Here is a 17,424-nt window from a genome sequence, read left to right on the forward strand (position 1 = left end):
CGTGTTCCTCTGCAGAGCATTTGTCCACCGACTGCAGGACAACAGCTTTATACACCAGCTTATTACTTTCTCTCTGCCCTCGCAATTCCTTTTACAAATCCCATTCAGAATCCCCACCACTCCCCACCCCGCTCCACACCTAAACCCCGCTTTTGTTCAAACCCACAAAAATCCAATCTACCAAGTTTAAGCCAGTTCCAGTCACATCCGAGCCTCCACCCACTTTATTCTAATAGGATTTTTGGCTACTGTGCAAATCGGTTGAGAGAACGTTCATGTATTCATTCAAGAGACAAAGTAGAAGGTAGGGTGTAACTGAATTCATTTGTTGATTTATTCATTAATATGCCAGTGTTGTGCTGCCGCGTTGCAGGGAATGGAAGAAAAAAGTTAATTTATGTAAATTATCAGATTGTATCATTTTCCTACTTAAAACAATCCAATTTCATAGAGTAAACACCAGGCAACAAACACCTGGGGGGGGGGGAAACACCTCGTTTAAAATTACAATCGTTTTGATTTGTCTTTAGTTATGAAAATGTTAAATTTATAAAAAAATGCAAAAGTGCTGGCACTGTTATGTCTCTTTTGAAGTGTTATTATCAATGAGCAAATACAGAAGGGGGTTAATGACGCCCTTGCAAGTCCAGTTACCAGAAAACTTTTCCCGGATCCCAAACTAGACTTCCTCATAACGCTTCTCCATAAACATCGCGAGAACGAAGACGTCCCTTCGGCACTACCAGTCCGTTCAACCCCGCCCACTTCCTGCCAGGAGATCTCTTGACGTCAGAGGTAGCCGCAGCGCGTGGGCAGCCGTACCGGGACCGGAAGTGCCCTCGGCGGAAGTGCATGTTGCGTGGTTCCTGGATAGGATGGTCTCTGGCAGGCTGTTCGTGAGGCTGCTGCGTGCACCCTCCACTTCCATGTCTCAGATTCCCCTCGAGGGCATGCCCCCTTCCAGGGGCCTGCGCGCCGGGCGCGGGCCCCGAAGGCTCTCCGTCGAAGGCAACATTGGTAAGGGCCGGAACGGGGCTGCCAAGCCTTGGCCTCCGCTGAGCAGGTGCCTGAGAAGCTGAGAAAGGGAGCTGGCCCGCAACCCCTCCGTTCCCTCTTCCTCCCTCCCTCCTCCCCCGGTCTAATGCGGTGGGGCTGCTTGTCCTGAGCTGCCAGAGCCATTCCCCTCCCAAAACGCACTGTGGACCTCTGCCTCTTTGATATTTAGAACTCAGTACTGTCCCACAGGGGGATAAAAGCCACACAGTGTGCAGATAGGACAAGAGTTCAACTAGCTTGTACGAATAGATATAAGTGGAAGCAACAAGAAGCTCCGTGTAATTTCTTTGTTCGAGGGTTGCCAGATTTAGGGAAAAAATAAAAAAAACAAAAGGATGGCTATTTAAAATAGAATTTCAGATAAAAAATAACTTCTTAGAGCAGTTGTGTGCCATGCAATATTTGGGGCACACTAAAAAAATCCATTATTTATCAATAAGTGGGTGTCCTATATTTTATTTGGCAACTCTACCCTTAGAGAGTTCTTAAACTTCAGTCGTTCAGATACCACTTTCACTATTTTTGCCATGTTTCTTTCCTAGTCCACTGTAATTTATTAACGTTTTTCTTAAACTCACTTTTTAACCTTAAAAACGTGTGCAGTAGTCTTTCTCTGTATCGCAGTTCACTTACCACAGCCTCACTGTATCGCAGGATTTTTAAAAATATTGTATTTAATTATTGCGGATTTTTCACTATATCGCGGGATTTTGCGGTACTGTATGTATATTAAAATTACGTAGGTTTAAGTGTAGAATGATTAAGTTTCCTACTTCGTGGGGGCGTCTAGAATGTTAATACCCGCGATAAGGTATTAAGTTAAAAACTGTTACAAGGGCAAATAGAAACTCAGTAGCTTAAATAAAAAATAATTAAAAACAATGAAAGCAAAACATTTTGATTTAATGTTACTAAATTTTGACTTTATACTTTTACCTTCTAATTTACTGAGACCTAAAAGAGGATTATTATTGGTGAGTGTTAAAGGCATACTGGCAGTAAACTGAGAATTTCCCCTTTTATTCATTCATCAGGTAATCCTCTGAGTCATGTCCACATGCCAGCACTGTTGACCCTGATGATACAGCAGCGAACAGAACAAATAAATATCTGCTCTCATGGAACTCAAGTAGGGAGAGCTAGACAGTGAACAACATAAATTAGGTAGTAATGAGTGTAATGAAGAAAATTTGGGGATTGAGGGAAGTTGCAATTTTAAGTAGGGTAATCAAAACATTGAAGACTGCGAAGGTGACATTTGAACAAAATCCTGAAGGGAGTGAGAGAGTGAACTATGTGGGTAACTGGGAGAAGAATCAGGCAGAGAAGATCAAGTGTAAACGCAATGAGATGAAAAGTGTGTTCAGGGAACAAGAGAGAGGCCATTGTGGCTGGAGTGGACTGAGCAAGAGGGAGATTGGGAAGAGAGGAGGTTAGAAGATAAAGGGCGGTTCGTAGTCCTTGATGCGTTTTTACTCTGAATGAGATGGGAAGCCATTGGAAGATCTGGATAGTCAAGTGATTATGATTTGACTTAACTTATAAAAAGATCACTCTGGCAGATGTGTTGAAGGTAGAAAGTGTCAGGAGGTTATTGCGATGGCGAGTTTCAGTGAGTTGGACCAGGGTGGTAGTAAAGGAGGTGGTGAGAAGTGATTGGATTCTAGTTACATTCTAGTTACATTAGGTAGGGCTAACTAGATTTGTTAACAGTGAAATAAAGACAGGGTTCAGTGATCACTCCAATCATTTTGGCCTGAGTAACTTGAAAGATGGATTTTCTTAAGTGGAAGAGAATGGAAGAACAGATTTTGGTCAGGGAGTGCTTTCAAGGTTTTGTTTTTAGGCATTTTGGATTTTTATATGGTGGTTAGATATCTAAGTGCAGTTGTTGAATAGGCAGTTGGACATATGAGCCTGGAGTCCAGAGTCTCCTTGGACTGGAGTTATAAATATAGCACATATTTACATCCAAGAGACTTATGTGTGTTGATGGAAAGGATCAACCCATGGGTACACAAATATTAAAGAGATTGGGGGGATGGGAAGGAACCAGCAAAAGAGACTGAGAAGGAATCTAACCACTGAAAAGCCAAAAGAGAATGATATCCTGGAAGCCTAGTGAAGAACCTGTTTGGGAGAGGGAGTCAACTATACATTGCTCTCTTAATGGAGCTTTTTAGTGAACTTGAACAATTTTTAGGAGCAATAAAGGTGAAAGTCTGATTAGCGTAGGTTCAAAGAGAAAGGAGGGTAAGGAATTAGAGACAGTGGGTTAAGCAACTGTTTGGAAGTTTTCCTAGAAAGGAAAGTCATGAGTGATCACTGAAATGGGAAGAGGGTTTCAGACCATTTTTTCTTTTTGTGTTGATGGAAAGGAATTATATTTGTAAGCTGGTGGGAATGGTCTGGTAGAGAGGGAGAAAAATGGTGAAATAAGAGAGAGGATAGAATTGCTGGAATGATGTTAGTAAGCAAGAAGGAATGGAATCTATTATAGACCAAAGAGCAAGGTTGGTTTTAGCTGGAAACACAATTCATTTCTAATAATGGAGAGCATGCCAAATAAGTGAGTACTGACTTGAGTAGATGTAGTGAGAACTTATGGAAGGTCTTTTGGTTGTGTGCACTTTGTCAGTGAAATAGAAAAATCAGCTAAGAATGAGTATGGGGAGAGTGGAAAGACATGAAGTATCTAGTGAGTGAGAGGGAGAAATGTAGACTTACTGGGCAGCAATAAGGACCCATTTGGACTTAGTGGTTATTAATTTAAAGTGGGACCAGTCGCCATGGCTGTGTGTGTTTCTCCAGTCAGGTCAGACACATTGAGAGAAATGAGAAAGGGAGGGTCCTGCCGCCTGCCCGATGGTGTTATTCAAAGCTATTCTGTACTGTACTCTACTTTGAGAAACATGCCCTCAGAGGAAGCTCTACCCTTAGAGCCCAGGGAGGTACAAAGTACTTTACAAAATAAGTACTTTGGACAGGTCATCGGGTGAAGTGTGAACTGCCTTTCCCAATTTTCCTGACCTTTGCTTCTTAACCTTTCCAGATTTCTATGCTTCTTCCTTGCTTTCTCATTCAACCGAAGCCACTGAGTGTGTTCTATGAAGGTGAACTCATGTGTGATACAACTCCAGTCATTTAAGGAGCTCACAGCCTAGTGGGAGAAGCAGACTTCTGAACATGATTTATATACCATGTGATGAGTGCCATGTTTGGGCATGGAAGCTTGGAATCTCTGGGGTAGGAGTTCTCAAGGGAGAGAAGAGAAAGGGTGTTCCAGGCACAAGAAGTAACATTTGCCAAAGCAAAGCCTGAAGAAACTTGTAGTTTTTGTTTGTTTGTTTGTTTTTACTATTTCAATTTACTTTTATTATATGTTATTGATTATGCTGTTACGGTTGTCCCAATTTCCCCCCCTTTTCCTTCCTCTGAATCTTGTAGTAGTTTTATTAACAGGGAAGTAGCTGGATGTGTCTGGAGTTTTAAATGGCCTATAAGAGGCTGGCAGAACAGGAGGTTGGAAGGATAGGATTCGCCAGATGTTTAACAGCCTTGTGGGCCATGCATGCTAGGAGTTTCTCCTGTAGGCAGTGAGAGGCTATGAAAGACTTGAAGCCAGTATGTGCCAGAGTAATTCTAAAAAGAAAATTGGCTAGCATGAGCACATAGGAAGAGAGGTCCAGAAAGCTGGCATTTTCTTTGCATGTCTTGTTTGCTGCGGTACCCAAAATGCCTTGCATGCAGTTGGTTGAATGAATAAATAGAACAGTTTGGAGTAGAATTTTGTGGCTCTTAAAGTAGTTGGAGGGAGGAAAGATTCAGGCCTGTGCAGAGAAATGGAGAGACAGAATAGTTTGACAGGGATTTTAAAGTAGCTACTTGAAGGTGAGGGATAAGGAGTCATAGAAGATGACAATGAGGTTTATTTTTTATTTTTTAGATTTTTTTTAATGTTTATAATTTATTTGTCTGTTTATTTATTTATCTTTAGAGAGAGGGGAAAGGAGAAGGAAAGATAGAGAAACATCACTGTGTGGTCGCCTCTCACTCACGCCCCCAACTGTGGACCTGACATGTAACCTAATCATGTGCCCTGACTGGGAATCAAACCAGCTACACTTGGTTCGCAGACCAATGCTCAATCCACTGAGCCACAGCAGCCAGGGCGACAATGAGGTTTAATACGTGCCTGGAGTCAAGAAAGTTGGGAGCTGAGTTTTCATATGTGGAAGTTGTTCACCTGGGGTAGTTGTTGAAGGTTGGAAGTGAATGCAGTTGCCCAAGGAAAGTGACTAATGAGAAATGGACTGGGGTTCTTTAATCTGGCTCGCTCTAGTTTATTTCCCATTACTTTCCATCACCCCCCACACACACTGATGACTCTCCCCAGACAAAATTAGTCACCTCCTCCTTTGTGTGCTCTTAAACATTTTGTACCCACAACTGCTATAGCACTTGATTTCTTTTGAGATAGTTTGCACATTCATCTTCCCTGGTTGGCCACTTAGTGTCTTGTTCATCTTTGTGTCACCAGAACCTAACCCCCTTCCTGACCCATTGTACTCATTCAGTGTTTACCAGATGCTTGAATCCTATGCTGTGATATCCATATGGAAGTTAGTCATTGATGCCCACAAAGGAAATATTTTAAACTGATAGTATAATCAAGTTAAGAGTTGTTTGGTTCTCTAATCACAGGTGGCATCATTAAACAAATTAGAATAAGAATACCCGTTCAGGAAACCTGAACAGGGCAAGGTGAGCCCTGTCCTAACTGAAATTAGATATCTTTAGAGTGGCTTTTCTTGTATTGTAGTTTTGCTGCTCTTAGTCTTGTTATTTTGACCCTGCAAGTGTAGAGAGTAACATGTGTAAGGGAAATGGATCAGTGAATAACAACTACACTGTAGTGGTATCTAGCATGAGTTGTGAAGCCATACACCTGTGTGTTTGAAAGTGAAAAGCTTTATACCTAGAATTCCTTAAGATCTGAAAAGTAAAATACCTAGCCTATCTTTTTTGAAGTGTATTCACCACTAAAGTGTAGTATCACCTTCCAAAACCATGTATTTTATTATTACAAACCTAAATTGAAGGGAGGAATACTATTTGAAATATTGTCAGTGAATCATCTAGGACTATTCTTATTTGATTTTAAAGACACCCCCCCCCCGAAAAGAGGAAACTGTTTTATACTTTTGCAGTCTAGAGACTTGAACATAAAGCAGTGGAGAGTTTCCCTATTACATGTTTTCTCTGGCACTCAAGATAAGTGATTTAATATCATCAATATGCATGTTTAACTTTTATTGAGTATAAATAATTGGGCAAAGAATCCTAGGGCAGGGCGGGGCGGGGAGACCTATTTATTTATTTCAGACATTGCAAACTGGAGTCCATTTCTGTGATTCAGCTCATTCCATCCAGCCGCCTCCATTCTTTGTACCTGGCTACTCAGGGTGTAAAGAGAATAAGGTCAGTCTGTGTTTTCAAAAAGTGAGCTTCTAGTCTAGCTGGAGAGAGTAATGAGTCAACAATAATTACAGTGTAATACCTTGGTAAGCTAGAGCAGGCAGTAATTAATTCTGCCTAGAGTTGCAGGAGCTGAAGACAGTTCAAGGAGTCGACAGTGAAAGGATGAATCAACTAGTAGGCAAAGTCGGGGAGAAGGGCGTGCCAGATCAGTCAGGGTCTCAGGAAGAATGGATGAGTTAGTTTGCATTGTACTTGGAAGCTGTGAGCATTTTTTTTTTTTGTAAACGTAGTTTCCCATGAAAAGAAAATAAAAGGAATCAGGGCAAAAATGTACTAAGCTTCTTTTCAGCCTGCTGAGTGATTTTTGAAAGTTTTCCCAGAATGCCTGTAGGCTCAGAGCCTATGTGATCCTGGGTACTTAGATTCAGGGGTGAAGTATGAGTTCCTTAAGGATGGGATCTCAGCCTACTTCATCATTTTAGTTGTAGTACCTACCACTTGATAGCTGCACCTGTTGATTGAATGACTGAGTGAATGAATGCAGCATCAAATGAAGTTCCTGAAATAAAGTATTTAATTTTTTTTGGAGAATTTTTGTTTAAAGATAGACAGTTTTATATTTACTAGCTTTGGTTGTTTTTTGGTAGAAGGTTTCAGAAATGGATATTTCCTGTGTTTATTTTGTTTTAGAGAAGAAAATGCTTGGAAGTGATGATATATTTAAGAGTCTCCCATGAAATACAACTGTTACATTTAAAATAGTATATTAATTGGGGTATTACCTCAGATACTGTCTTACTATTAGATTTTAGCATATTGTAGTTATAACAGGCATTGTAGTTTATAGAAAAATTTGTGGGAGGAAAAAACCATGACTTAGAAATAAAATGAACATTAACAATAGAACTATTTTGTCCAGCAAGTGGAATGACAATTCTGGTGCTAATAAAAATCAACATGTTGAAGTAATAAACTCTAAAAAAAGTACCTCCCACCCTTTTCAAGTCATGGCACATATAATGAAGTACAAAGATAGCCAAGGCCCTGAAGGAAGGCTTGATGCTGAGATATGATAACTCCCAAATTTTACATTAAAAAATACATTGGAAGATAACAATTAAGCTGGGATATAACTAGACTGTGATAATGATATCATAAGAAGCTGGTGCTCTGCATAGAGACCAAACATATGGAGGAAATTGTCAGTTTGCCCAGTGTTACATGAAGAGGGGTGCCTTTTAGTGGACATGAGTGTTTTGGTCGCTAGGAGGAGGCCAGTATGACAGAGGAGAGCCAGCCAGGACCACTGGAAACTACTGGGAAGCCCCTGGAAACACTTAAAAACATTTTTCTTAAAAAAAATCAAAACCCAAGCAAAAAGAAAAAATTATGATCAGGTGTCACAGCACTAAAAAAAAGTTATGCTGTATCTGGTTTTAATATAAACATATAACTTTGAATTTTTTTAAAATAATTATTTTGTATCTATGGGTGGTGCCTGGCACAGCCAAATTCCATTATAGTGCAGTTTAAGAAATACTTCCCTGTGGTAAATGACACAGGTGCTCCAAGCCCTACAACAACATGGATGGCACAGCTCTTAGGACCTTCCACCACTACTTACTGTCATCCTTTGCTGAAGCCGTCTTCTGATGACTAAACTGGCTTCCAGAGGCTTTGGAATGGGGAGTGGGGTGCAGGGTAGAGGTGCTGCTTTGGTATGATTGTTCCAGTAATTGGAACTGTGTATTTCCCATTATATCTACTTTGTTGGCATTCCAAGTTTTGTGTGTTTAAATGGCATGAGTCAGTTTCTGAGAGACCTGACTGCTCCTAAATGAGTTAATAATGTCTGATCTCAGAGGTAAAGTTGGCACTCCCTAACCCGCAGGGCCCTTTTCATATGCAGTAGTTCCTGATATAATTTTTTTTTTAATGGTTGTATGCATGTCTTTTTTTTTTAAATTGATTTTAGAGAGAGAGGAAGAGAAACATCAATTTGTTGTTCCACTTATTTATGCATCTATTGGTTGTTTCTTGTATGTGCCCTCACCAGCGATCGAACACGTGACCTTGGCTGAACTAGCGACCTTGGCCGATGGTGCTCCAGCCAACTGACCTACCTGGCCAGGGCTATAAATGTTTTTAATTTGTTTAAAATTTTAAGTAATTCAAACAGTCATTCAGTATCGTTCAGCTAACAGTTACCTTCATCTTTTCGTATTAATTAAAATAGCTTTTCAGCTGATAGCAGGGAGCATATTTTAGACTTAATAATATACAGTCTAAATATTGATCATCTTTGCCAGATATTTAAACTAGGGGCTACTCAGGGAAGCAAGTATCTGATAATATACAAACTCAACCAATTTGTAATTCCTGCCACACTTCTTAGATGCTCAATGACAAGCACAGAGGGTTTTATTTAGTAGTCTAGTATGTAATTTCGGAATCTATATTTTTAATAAACCACCTCTGTTGATTTGATTGCATAGTTCTGTATAGCATTCTCAAAAAGAAGTATGGCACTGGCCAGATGGTTCAGTTGGTTGGAGCATTATCCCATACACTAAAAAGCTGTGGGTTTGATCCCCAGTCAGGGCACATACTTAGGTTGTGGGTTCAATTCCCAGTTGGGGCACATACAGGAGACAGCCCATCGATGTTTTTCTCTCACATAGATGTTTCTCTCCCTCTAAAACCAATGCACATATCCTCAGGTAAGGATTACATAAAAATATAATAAAAATAAGTGTGTATCAGGAGTACGCAGGGCATACTTTTAAAATGTGCATTCCTGGGACTCAACCCCAGAAATTCAGATCCTGTTAGGAAACCAAAATCAAGATAAATGAAACAATCAAAACTAATTAAATGCTAAACATATTACAGGTATTTAATAATTATTTGTTGTTTGATTCAACTGCCCAATGTGATAGGAATTTGGTGTAAGTTAGTGAAGTCTTGAACTTACAAAAGAGGTGAGACCTTGGGCTTGGTAGGGGAGAGGATTTAGATACAGGCTTAGAGGAGTAGGGAAAGGCATTTATTCACTGAAGTGTGGGTAGAGCAGAGGCTGAGCAAATGTGCAGAGGCACTCAAAAGTTGGGTGGAGGTGGGACTGAAAGATGAGCGTGACTGTACAAAGTGTAGATTCATGTTGTTTGTTCTTAGCTGAGTTCAGAGAGGAGTTGGAGTGGTATGTGATAGATGTCACATATTGGATGTGTGGGCTCTTCTACTGAGCCATCTCTTCACTGATCAGCAACCATGAGTGGCTGATAAAATTGACTAGAAGGGTGCCTTCCTCTCTTCTCTTGGTTCTATTGGGTTGGCCAAAAAGTCCGTATAGTTTTTTCCATAACATAAAAGATGCATTTTTCATTTTCACCAATAACTTTATTGATTTGTATATTTTGAGCATGTCAGCTATCTCCCATGTGGTATTACGTTGATTGTTCTCAGTGTTCTCAGTGTCTCAATTTGATTGCTATCAACTTCAACTCATCTACCCGACCATGGAGACTCATGCAGTGAGAAATCTCCAACACGAAACTTTGCAAACCACTTTTGATACATTCAGTCAGTCACAGCACCTTTTCCATTTACCGCACAAATATTTTTTTGCATCTCAGCTGTGTTTTTACCTTTCTTGAAATAATGAAGCATAATATGCAGAAAATGTTGTGTATTTTCTTCCATCTTCAAGATTAAAATGGCTACACAAAAATTCACCAGTTCTGATAGGTTTTTTTTTTTTTAAGATATTTAAATTTATTTTTAGAGAGATGGGAAGGAAGGGAGAAAGAGGGAGAGAAACATCAATGTGTGGTTGTCTCTCACACGCCCCCAACCAGGGACCTGGCCCGCAAACCAGGCACATGCCCTGACTGGGAATCGAACCAGTGACCCTTTTGTTCACAGGTCAGTCCTCAATCTACTGACCCACCTCAGCCAGGGCAAGTTTTGTTTTGTTTTTTAATACATGCTGATACAGTCTTAAGAAAATTGTCTCAAATGAAGTTAAAGACAACTAAATGCTACTGGAGCCACTGTACAGAAAAAACCAAATGAGCTTTTTGGCCAACCCAATGTTTGGGTTTATCCTAAGGCTAGAACTCACTTGAGAAAAATAAATTCTAATAGAGATTGAATTCCAAAAGCACTCTTAGGGTTTATTTTATTATTTTTTAATTACTTTTTTTAGAGAGGAGGGTAAAGGAGGGAGAAAGCAAAAGAAACATCAATCAGTTGCCTCTTGTACACACCCCAACTGAGGGGGCGTCCCAAATCTGCAACCCAGGCACATGCCCTGACTAGGAATTGAACTGGCGACCTTTCACTTTGCAGTACAATGCCCAGCTATCTGAGCCACACCATCAGGGCACTCTTAAGGTTTATTTTTGATATTTAACAAATGTGGGTTTCAGAAGGACCCAAAATTAATAATGTATTAAATGTTTTATTCATTCAGTCAGGTCATTAGGCTGGGCTTTGGTTCCTGCCCTGGAGGAGCCCCATCTTCTACCTGGAGAAATACATTTACAATGGCAGTGATGGAGTCTTACCCAGAATGCCAGGTCAAGCATAAAGGAGGATTAGCTAATTCAATAGAGGTATCAGGGTATGGAAAGGCTTCACACAGGAGGTACATCTAAGCAGATTTTTTTTTTTAATCCTTACCTGAGGACCTTTTTTTCATTGTTTTTTTTTTTTTTTTTAATTTTTTTTTTTTTAGAGAGAGAGTAGAAGAGAGAAAAACTTTGATGCCAGAGGGAAGCATCAGTTGGTTGCCTCCCATATGCGTACATGCACAGATGGGGACCATACGCACATGTAGACCTGGGGCCCAGGAATCCTAAGTGCCTGGACCACGGATCTCGTGTGCATGGACCAGTGAGTGAACCTGCAACCTGGGTATGTGCCCTGACTGGGAATCAGACCTGCAACCTTTTGGTTACAAGATGACATGTCAACCAACTGAGCTATACTGGCAAGGGCCTAAGCAGATTCTTGAAGGTTGAGTTGGAGTTGGCCAGCTGAGGAGAGGAAGTGTACCAGGAAATGGTAAAGTGTATGTACAGTCACATTCGCAGCAGAAAACATGACACGATTGGAGTTGCAAGGAGTTTGGTCCAGAAAGCGCTCAGGATGTCCAAAGGGAAGCTGAGGCCAGAGTCGTATATGCAGGAACAAGATCAATGTCTCATAGGCCAAGCTGAAGGGTCGGATTTTATCATGAAGGTAATGTGGAACTGTCAGAAGTTTTAAGCAATGTTGTTTTCACTGTGGCTGCAGTATGAATGATGTATTGAAGAGAGCAAGGGCAGAGTTGGAGAGGCAAGAAATCGTGAGAGCCTGGTCCTGAGCAGGAGGTGGGAATAGAGAGAAAAGGACGGGGAAGATTTAAAAGGCAAGTACAAAAGCATTTGGTGGCCACTTGAGGTCTGGCAGAGGAGGAAGTTCTGACAGTGAGTAGATGGTGCTGCCATACCTTGAGGAGTGGGATACAGGAAGAAATCAGTTTGGTGGGGAAGATGATGAGTTCATTTAGGGAATATATTGACTTTGAAGTGTTTGTGGGACATCCAAGTGAGATGTCTGGCAGGCTCTTGGATAGTGAAGCCTGGAGCTTAGAAAAGTATGAGCTAGACATTGGTGTAAATGGAAAAAGATAACTTGAATGTCGTGGGACTAGGTTGATTTAATGTCCAAAGTATTTCTCAAAGCATCTGCTACTTTCTACGCCTCTCCCATTACCTTGGTTCAAACTATTATTGTCTTCTAACTGGTCTGCCTACTTCCATTATCAGTCCTTTTTTACACAGCTAACAGAGTGATCTTTTAAAATGAGATGGAAATTTGTCATTTCCCTGCTTAAAACCCATCATCACTGGCTTCCCATTGTCCTTAGAGTAGATTCAAACTTCTTACTATGGCTCCAGGCCCTTCACGACCTCGCCCTGGCTTGTCTACCTGCCTCTCCACACACATGTTGAGTTGCACTTCTCCCTCATTTGTACACACTGTAAGCTGCACTGGCTTCTTAAAGGCCACTTGTAGACTTCTCTTCTGTCTTATTGTAGGCCTAGTTGTTTCTCTTTTCCTGACCTTTGTTCATGCTGCTCTTTCTGCCTGGATTTCGATCTCCCTGCCCTTGGGCTGGCTAACTCATCTTTCAGGTTTTACCTCATATTTTTCAGAGAAACCTTCTCTTACCTCCTAAGCTATATTAGAGCCATCCCGCATTTTTCTTTTCTAGCACTTAACACAATTTATTATAAGTTCCTGTGTGTTTAGCATCTATCCCCATACAAACTGTCAGGGCAAAGTCCATCCTGTGTTTGTTTATCATTATACCCCCAGTGTCAGACAGTCTTGAGCATTGGTCAGATTATTGAATAAATGAGGGTCATAATCTGTCTTGAAAAACTTACAAGTTTTATACTGTCACAGAATAAATAGGACTGTGATTCAAGCTTTACAACTTATGCAGCTGATTACATCTACTTTTGACACTCCATTACATTTAAAATAATTTTTTAAATCTGAGAACAGTTTTGTCATTGCTTTAGAGAAAGAGGAAAGGGAGAGAGACAGACAGACAGACAGAGAGACATCAATGTATGAGAGAAACACTGATTGGCTGCCTTGTTGTATGCTCCCCAACCTGCAACCCAAGTATGTGCCCTTAACCGGGAACCAAACCTGCAATCTTTTGGTCTATGAGATGACACACCAACCAACTGAACCACACCAGCCAGAGCTAGTCTATTACCTTTTTAACTATTATTAAATACTCATTGCCTCATAAAGGTTGGGACATTGAAATTTCAAATCAAATGTTAGGGGTATTTTTCCTCCCTCTTGCCTGCATTCATTATGATGACTCCGATTAGCATGGCCTGACCCGTTGTTAGTCTGACAGTGGTATGGCTGTTGCCGAGTTTTGAAATTGGAAAAACTGGTAATTGTTCCCTTGAGTTGAGTAGAATAACCACCTTTTTCTTCAGCCCTGATTTGGAAAGTGTCCTAATACATGCTGTTTGCATTGCAGCTGTGGGAAAGTCCACCTTTGTAAAGTTACTCGCGAAAACTTACCCAGAGTGGCACATAGCTACAGAACCTGTGGCAACATGGCAGAACATCCAGGCTGCTGGCACGCAAAAAGTAAGTGTTCAGTTTTGGTGGGTAGTTGGCAGGCATGGGTGAGTAAACTTAATTGTAATAATCAAATTTTCCCTGAGTGGGTGAAGCAGCCAGTTTGAGTCTCCTTTTTAAAATACCTTCATTCCAGAAAGCAGACCATGTATACAAGAGAGAATATGACTTGTTTGAATATGTTTAGTTTTTATTTTTGTGGTTTTTACATGTCTATATAAGTGACTGCTTCTGTTCTGTGTGGTTTCCCAAAGTGTGTCCAGCCATCCTGGCTTTGAAGATTAATTTTGTCATTCCTACCCTTAAATATATTACTGAAGCTGGCTATCAGGATTAATAGTTAATTAAAGTTATTTTAACTTATTTATAAAGTCTTAAAAATTGGAAAGATCTTAGCCCCTTGTCACACTTGGAGTCAGTGCAGCTACAACTAACATTTTTAAAGCACATACTATGTACCAGGCACTATACTGTGCCAAGCACTGTACATTTCATTTATGCCTCTTGGCTTAGACCTTAGTGTCAGGTCTACCGCTTTGGGGAAGGCTATAGGGTTGGTTTCAACACCAACCACGTCAGTATGAGTAAGGAAATACCAGTTTGGACATGAATGTTAGAGGTAGCTGAGGGAGTGGCAGCACCATACCTCAATTGCCATGGACTCCCCTCCAGCCAATGGGAGCATTCACTGAGTGGCTCATTCTGGTTTTTAACAATTAATTGTTAGAAAGTTCTTGTATGAACCACCTTGCATACGTGTGACTGACTCTGAGTCATTGGTCCAAGTTCTGCCTCTTAAGCCTTCTAACTTTTCCACATGGCAACCCGTCATATAGTTGAAGGTAGTGATTTACCTGCTTTTTCTCCCCTTCAAGTCTTCTCTCTTTCAAGCCGAACACCATTTTCCTCCAGACTGTTCCTCATTCTGAAGTAACTTTAGGTGAAGACATCCAGTTTGTTAGTTTTCCACTTATAATTTCCTAAGAGTGGTACTCAGCTGAACAGGACATTCTGAATGTAATCTAAATGGTCCACAATATCATACAACTTGTTTTGGTTGCCATTTTTCCATTATTCCAACTCAGGATTACATATATTACCTTTTTTGGCAGACACATCATGCTTATTGAGAATATTTGTTTTTTAAATTGTCTTTCTGTATTGTGTGTGTATATATTTGTGAAATTAACTTTTCCATTCAGAAAAAAAATTCTGTACCTTTTACTGAATATGCCACAAATCACCTGTTGTGGGGATTTAAAAATATTTCCACACATTGTTTGGTACTTGTTCCTTCAAGAGATGAACCTTAATTCTCTTTTAGTGTAGGCTAGACTTAGTAACTTGCTTCTGATGACTAGAATGTGGCATGAATAACAGTGTGACTTCCTACATAGATCATAAGGGGCATTGTATTTTTAGTCTTGTTCACTTTTGACTCTGGGGCGGGGATGCCAGCTACTGTGTCTTGAAGCATCCCCTCCTGTGAAGAGGCCCACACAGCAAAAAGCCAAGTCCTGGCAACAGCTATGTGAGTGAGTCTTCTTGGAAGTGGATCCTTCCTCCCAGTCAAGTCTTCAGTGACTGTAGCCTCAGCCAACATACTGACTGAAACCTCATGAGAAACCCTGAGGCAGAACCACCCAGCTAAGCTGGGACCCAAATTCCTTTCCTACAGAAACTGAGATAATGAATGTTTTTGTTTAAGCCACTAAATTTTGGCACAATTTGTTATACAGCAACAGATAACTAATATTCTCATAATCCCATTACCCAGAAGTAAAATTAACATTCTGTCCTTTTCAATTTTTTCCTACAGAGAATATATATATATATATATATATATATATATATATATATTTTTTTTTTTTTTTTACATGCACTTACATAAATGTATAAAACTTCACTCTTTTTTAAACAAAAATTGTGATTATCACCTGCATGTCATTTTATATACAAGGTCTTCCTTTCATAGCAACATCATTTTAATGGTGGTAGTATACTGCATAATATGATATACTGTCATTTAGTTATCCAATCTTTTATTTTAAATATTTAGTTTTCTAATTTCTCCCTATTACAAATAATGTTACAATGATGAATATCCTTGTAGCTACGTCTTTATTCTTTTTAATAGCTAAACTTTGTGCCCTTTTTAATTTTCTTAGAATAATCTAGAACTGGAATTTTGTTGTACAGAAATTATGCATCTTGTTGGCACTTGTTATAATTTCCAAAATTTTCCTCAGAAAAGGTGTACCAATTTCCTCATATTTTCAGCAACACTGGGTATTATTCTTTTTCATCTTTGCTAAAGGGGTGGCAAGTAAATGGTGTGTTGTTTTATTTTACGTTTCTTTGATTACCAATGAACTGAACATCTTTTTATGTTTATCATCCATTTATTAGTATTCTTTAGTTTAAGTATCTTCACTCTTTGTCATATACTGCCAATACTTTATCCGGTTTGTCATTTTTTAAATCTTAATATATGATGTATTTTTCAATATAATACTTTCAAGGTTTTATGTACTCATATCTGTCTTTTCTCGTCATAGTTGCTGCCTTTGATATTAAAGTTTTAAAAGACCTCACAGACTAAGATTATAAAAACATACACCTATATTTCTTTCTCTTGCTTTTATGGTTTTACTCTTAATGTTTATTTTAAAAGTTATATGAGTCTAGGAAGTGCCCTTCTACTTGCTGCATGGAATACTGCCTGATTCATGATTGCTAATAAAGCCAATTAGGTCTTCAAAAAAGAAAAACAAAAGTTATGAGAGTCTAATTTGCCCCAAGTAGTTTACTTGTCCCAGTACTATTCTTGTTTAGTTTATGCCTTAGCAGTTATATATTTTGTTGTTATTGTGACTGGGGTCTGTTTTCCCATCATCTAAAGCCTGGTTATTGCTATTTTTTTAATTAATTAAAGTTATTGTGGTGACATTGGTTAATAAGATTATATAGGTTTCAAATGTACATTTCCATGATACATGAACTGTACATCGCATTGTGTGTCCACCACCCAAAAGTCAATCATCTTCTGTCACCATATATTTGGCTCCCTTTACCCTTTAGTACCCCCGCCTCACTTCCCTTTGGTAACCACCATACTGTTGTCTGTGTCTATGAGTTTCAGTTTTATACCCCATATATGAGTGAAATCATATGATTCTTAGCTTTCTCTGACTGACTTACTTCACTTACCATAATATTCTCAAGGTCAATCCATGTTGTCGCAAATGGCAATATTTCATCTTTTCTTATGGCTAAATAGTATTCCATAGTATATATATACCACATTTTCTTTATCCAGTCATCTGTCAAAGGACACTTTGATTGTTTCTATGTCTTGGCCATGGGGAGTAATGCTGCAGTGAACATAGAGGTACTTATATCTTTGCAAATAAATGTTTTCAAATTTTTCAGGTAGGTACCCAGGAGAGGAATTGCTGGGTCATATAGTAACTCTATTCTTAATTTTTTGAGGACCCTCCATACTGTTTTTCCCTAGATGCTATAGCAGTTTACATTCCCTCCAGCGGTGAATGAGGGTTCCTTTTTCTCCACAACGTTTCCAACACTTGTTATTACCTGTCTTGTTGATAACAGTCATTCTGACAGGTGTGAGGTGGTACCTCATTGTAGTTTTGATTTGCGTTTCCCTAATACCTAGTGAAGTAGAGCATCGTTTCATATATCTGTTGGCCATTTGTATGTCTT

The 17,424-nt window shown here is 39.5% G+C and overlaps 1 protein-coding gene across 3 annotated transcripts in view; it reads left to right on the forward strand.

The window, feature by feature from the left end:
- Nucleotides 1–824: 824 nt before the first annotated feature.
- Nucleotides 825–17,424, forward strand: part of DGUOK (deoxyguanosine kinase) — a 34,658-nt gene continuing 18,058 nt past the window's right edge. Inside the window, exons 1-2 of one of the 3 annotated variants that reach the window (XM_090281525.1) lie at nt 825–1,017; nt 13,595–13,707. In XM_090281525.1, coding sequence (XP_090137651.1) covers nt 876–1,017; nt 13,595–13,707 — 255 coding nt within the window. In that variant the 5' untranslated portion in view covers nt 825–875. The remainder of the gene's footprint in view (nt 1,018–13,594; nt 13,708–17,424) is intronic. The other 2 variants (XM_090281523.1, XM_090281524.1) reach the window with 2 other exon arrangements.

Source organism: Furipterus horrens, unplaced genomic scaffold (genome assembly GCF_987537825.1).
Source record: "Furipterus horrens unplaced genomic scaffold, mFurHor1.1.pri manual_scaffold_6, whole genome shotgun sequence".
In the NCBI taxonomy this organism is placed as follows: Eukaryota; Metazoa; Chordata; class Mammalia; order Chiroptera; family Furipteridae; genus Furipterus; species Furipterus horrens.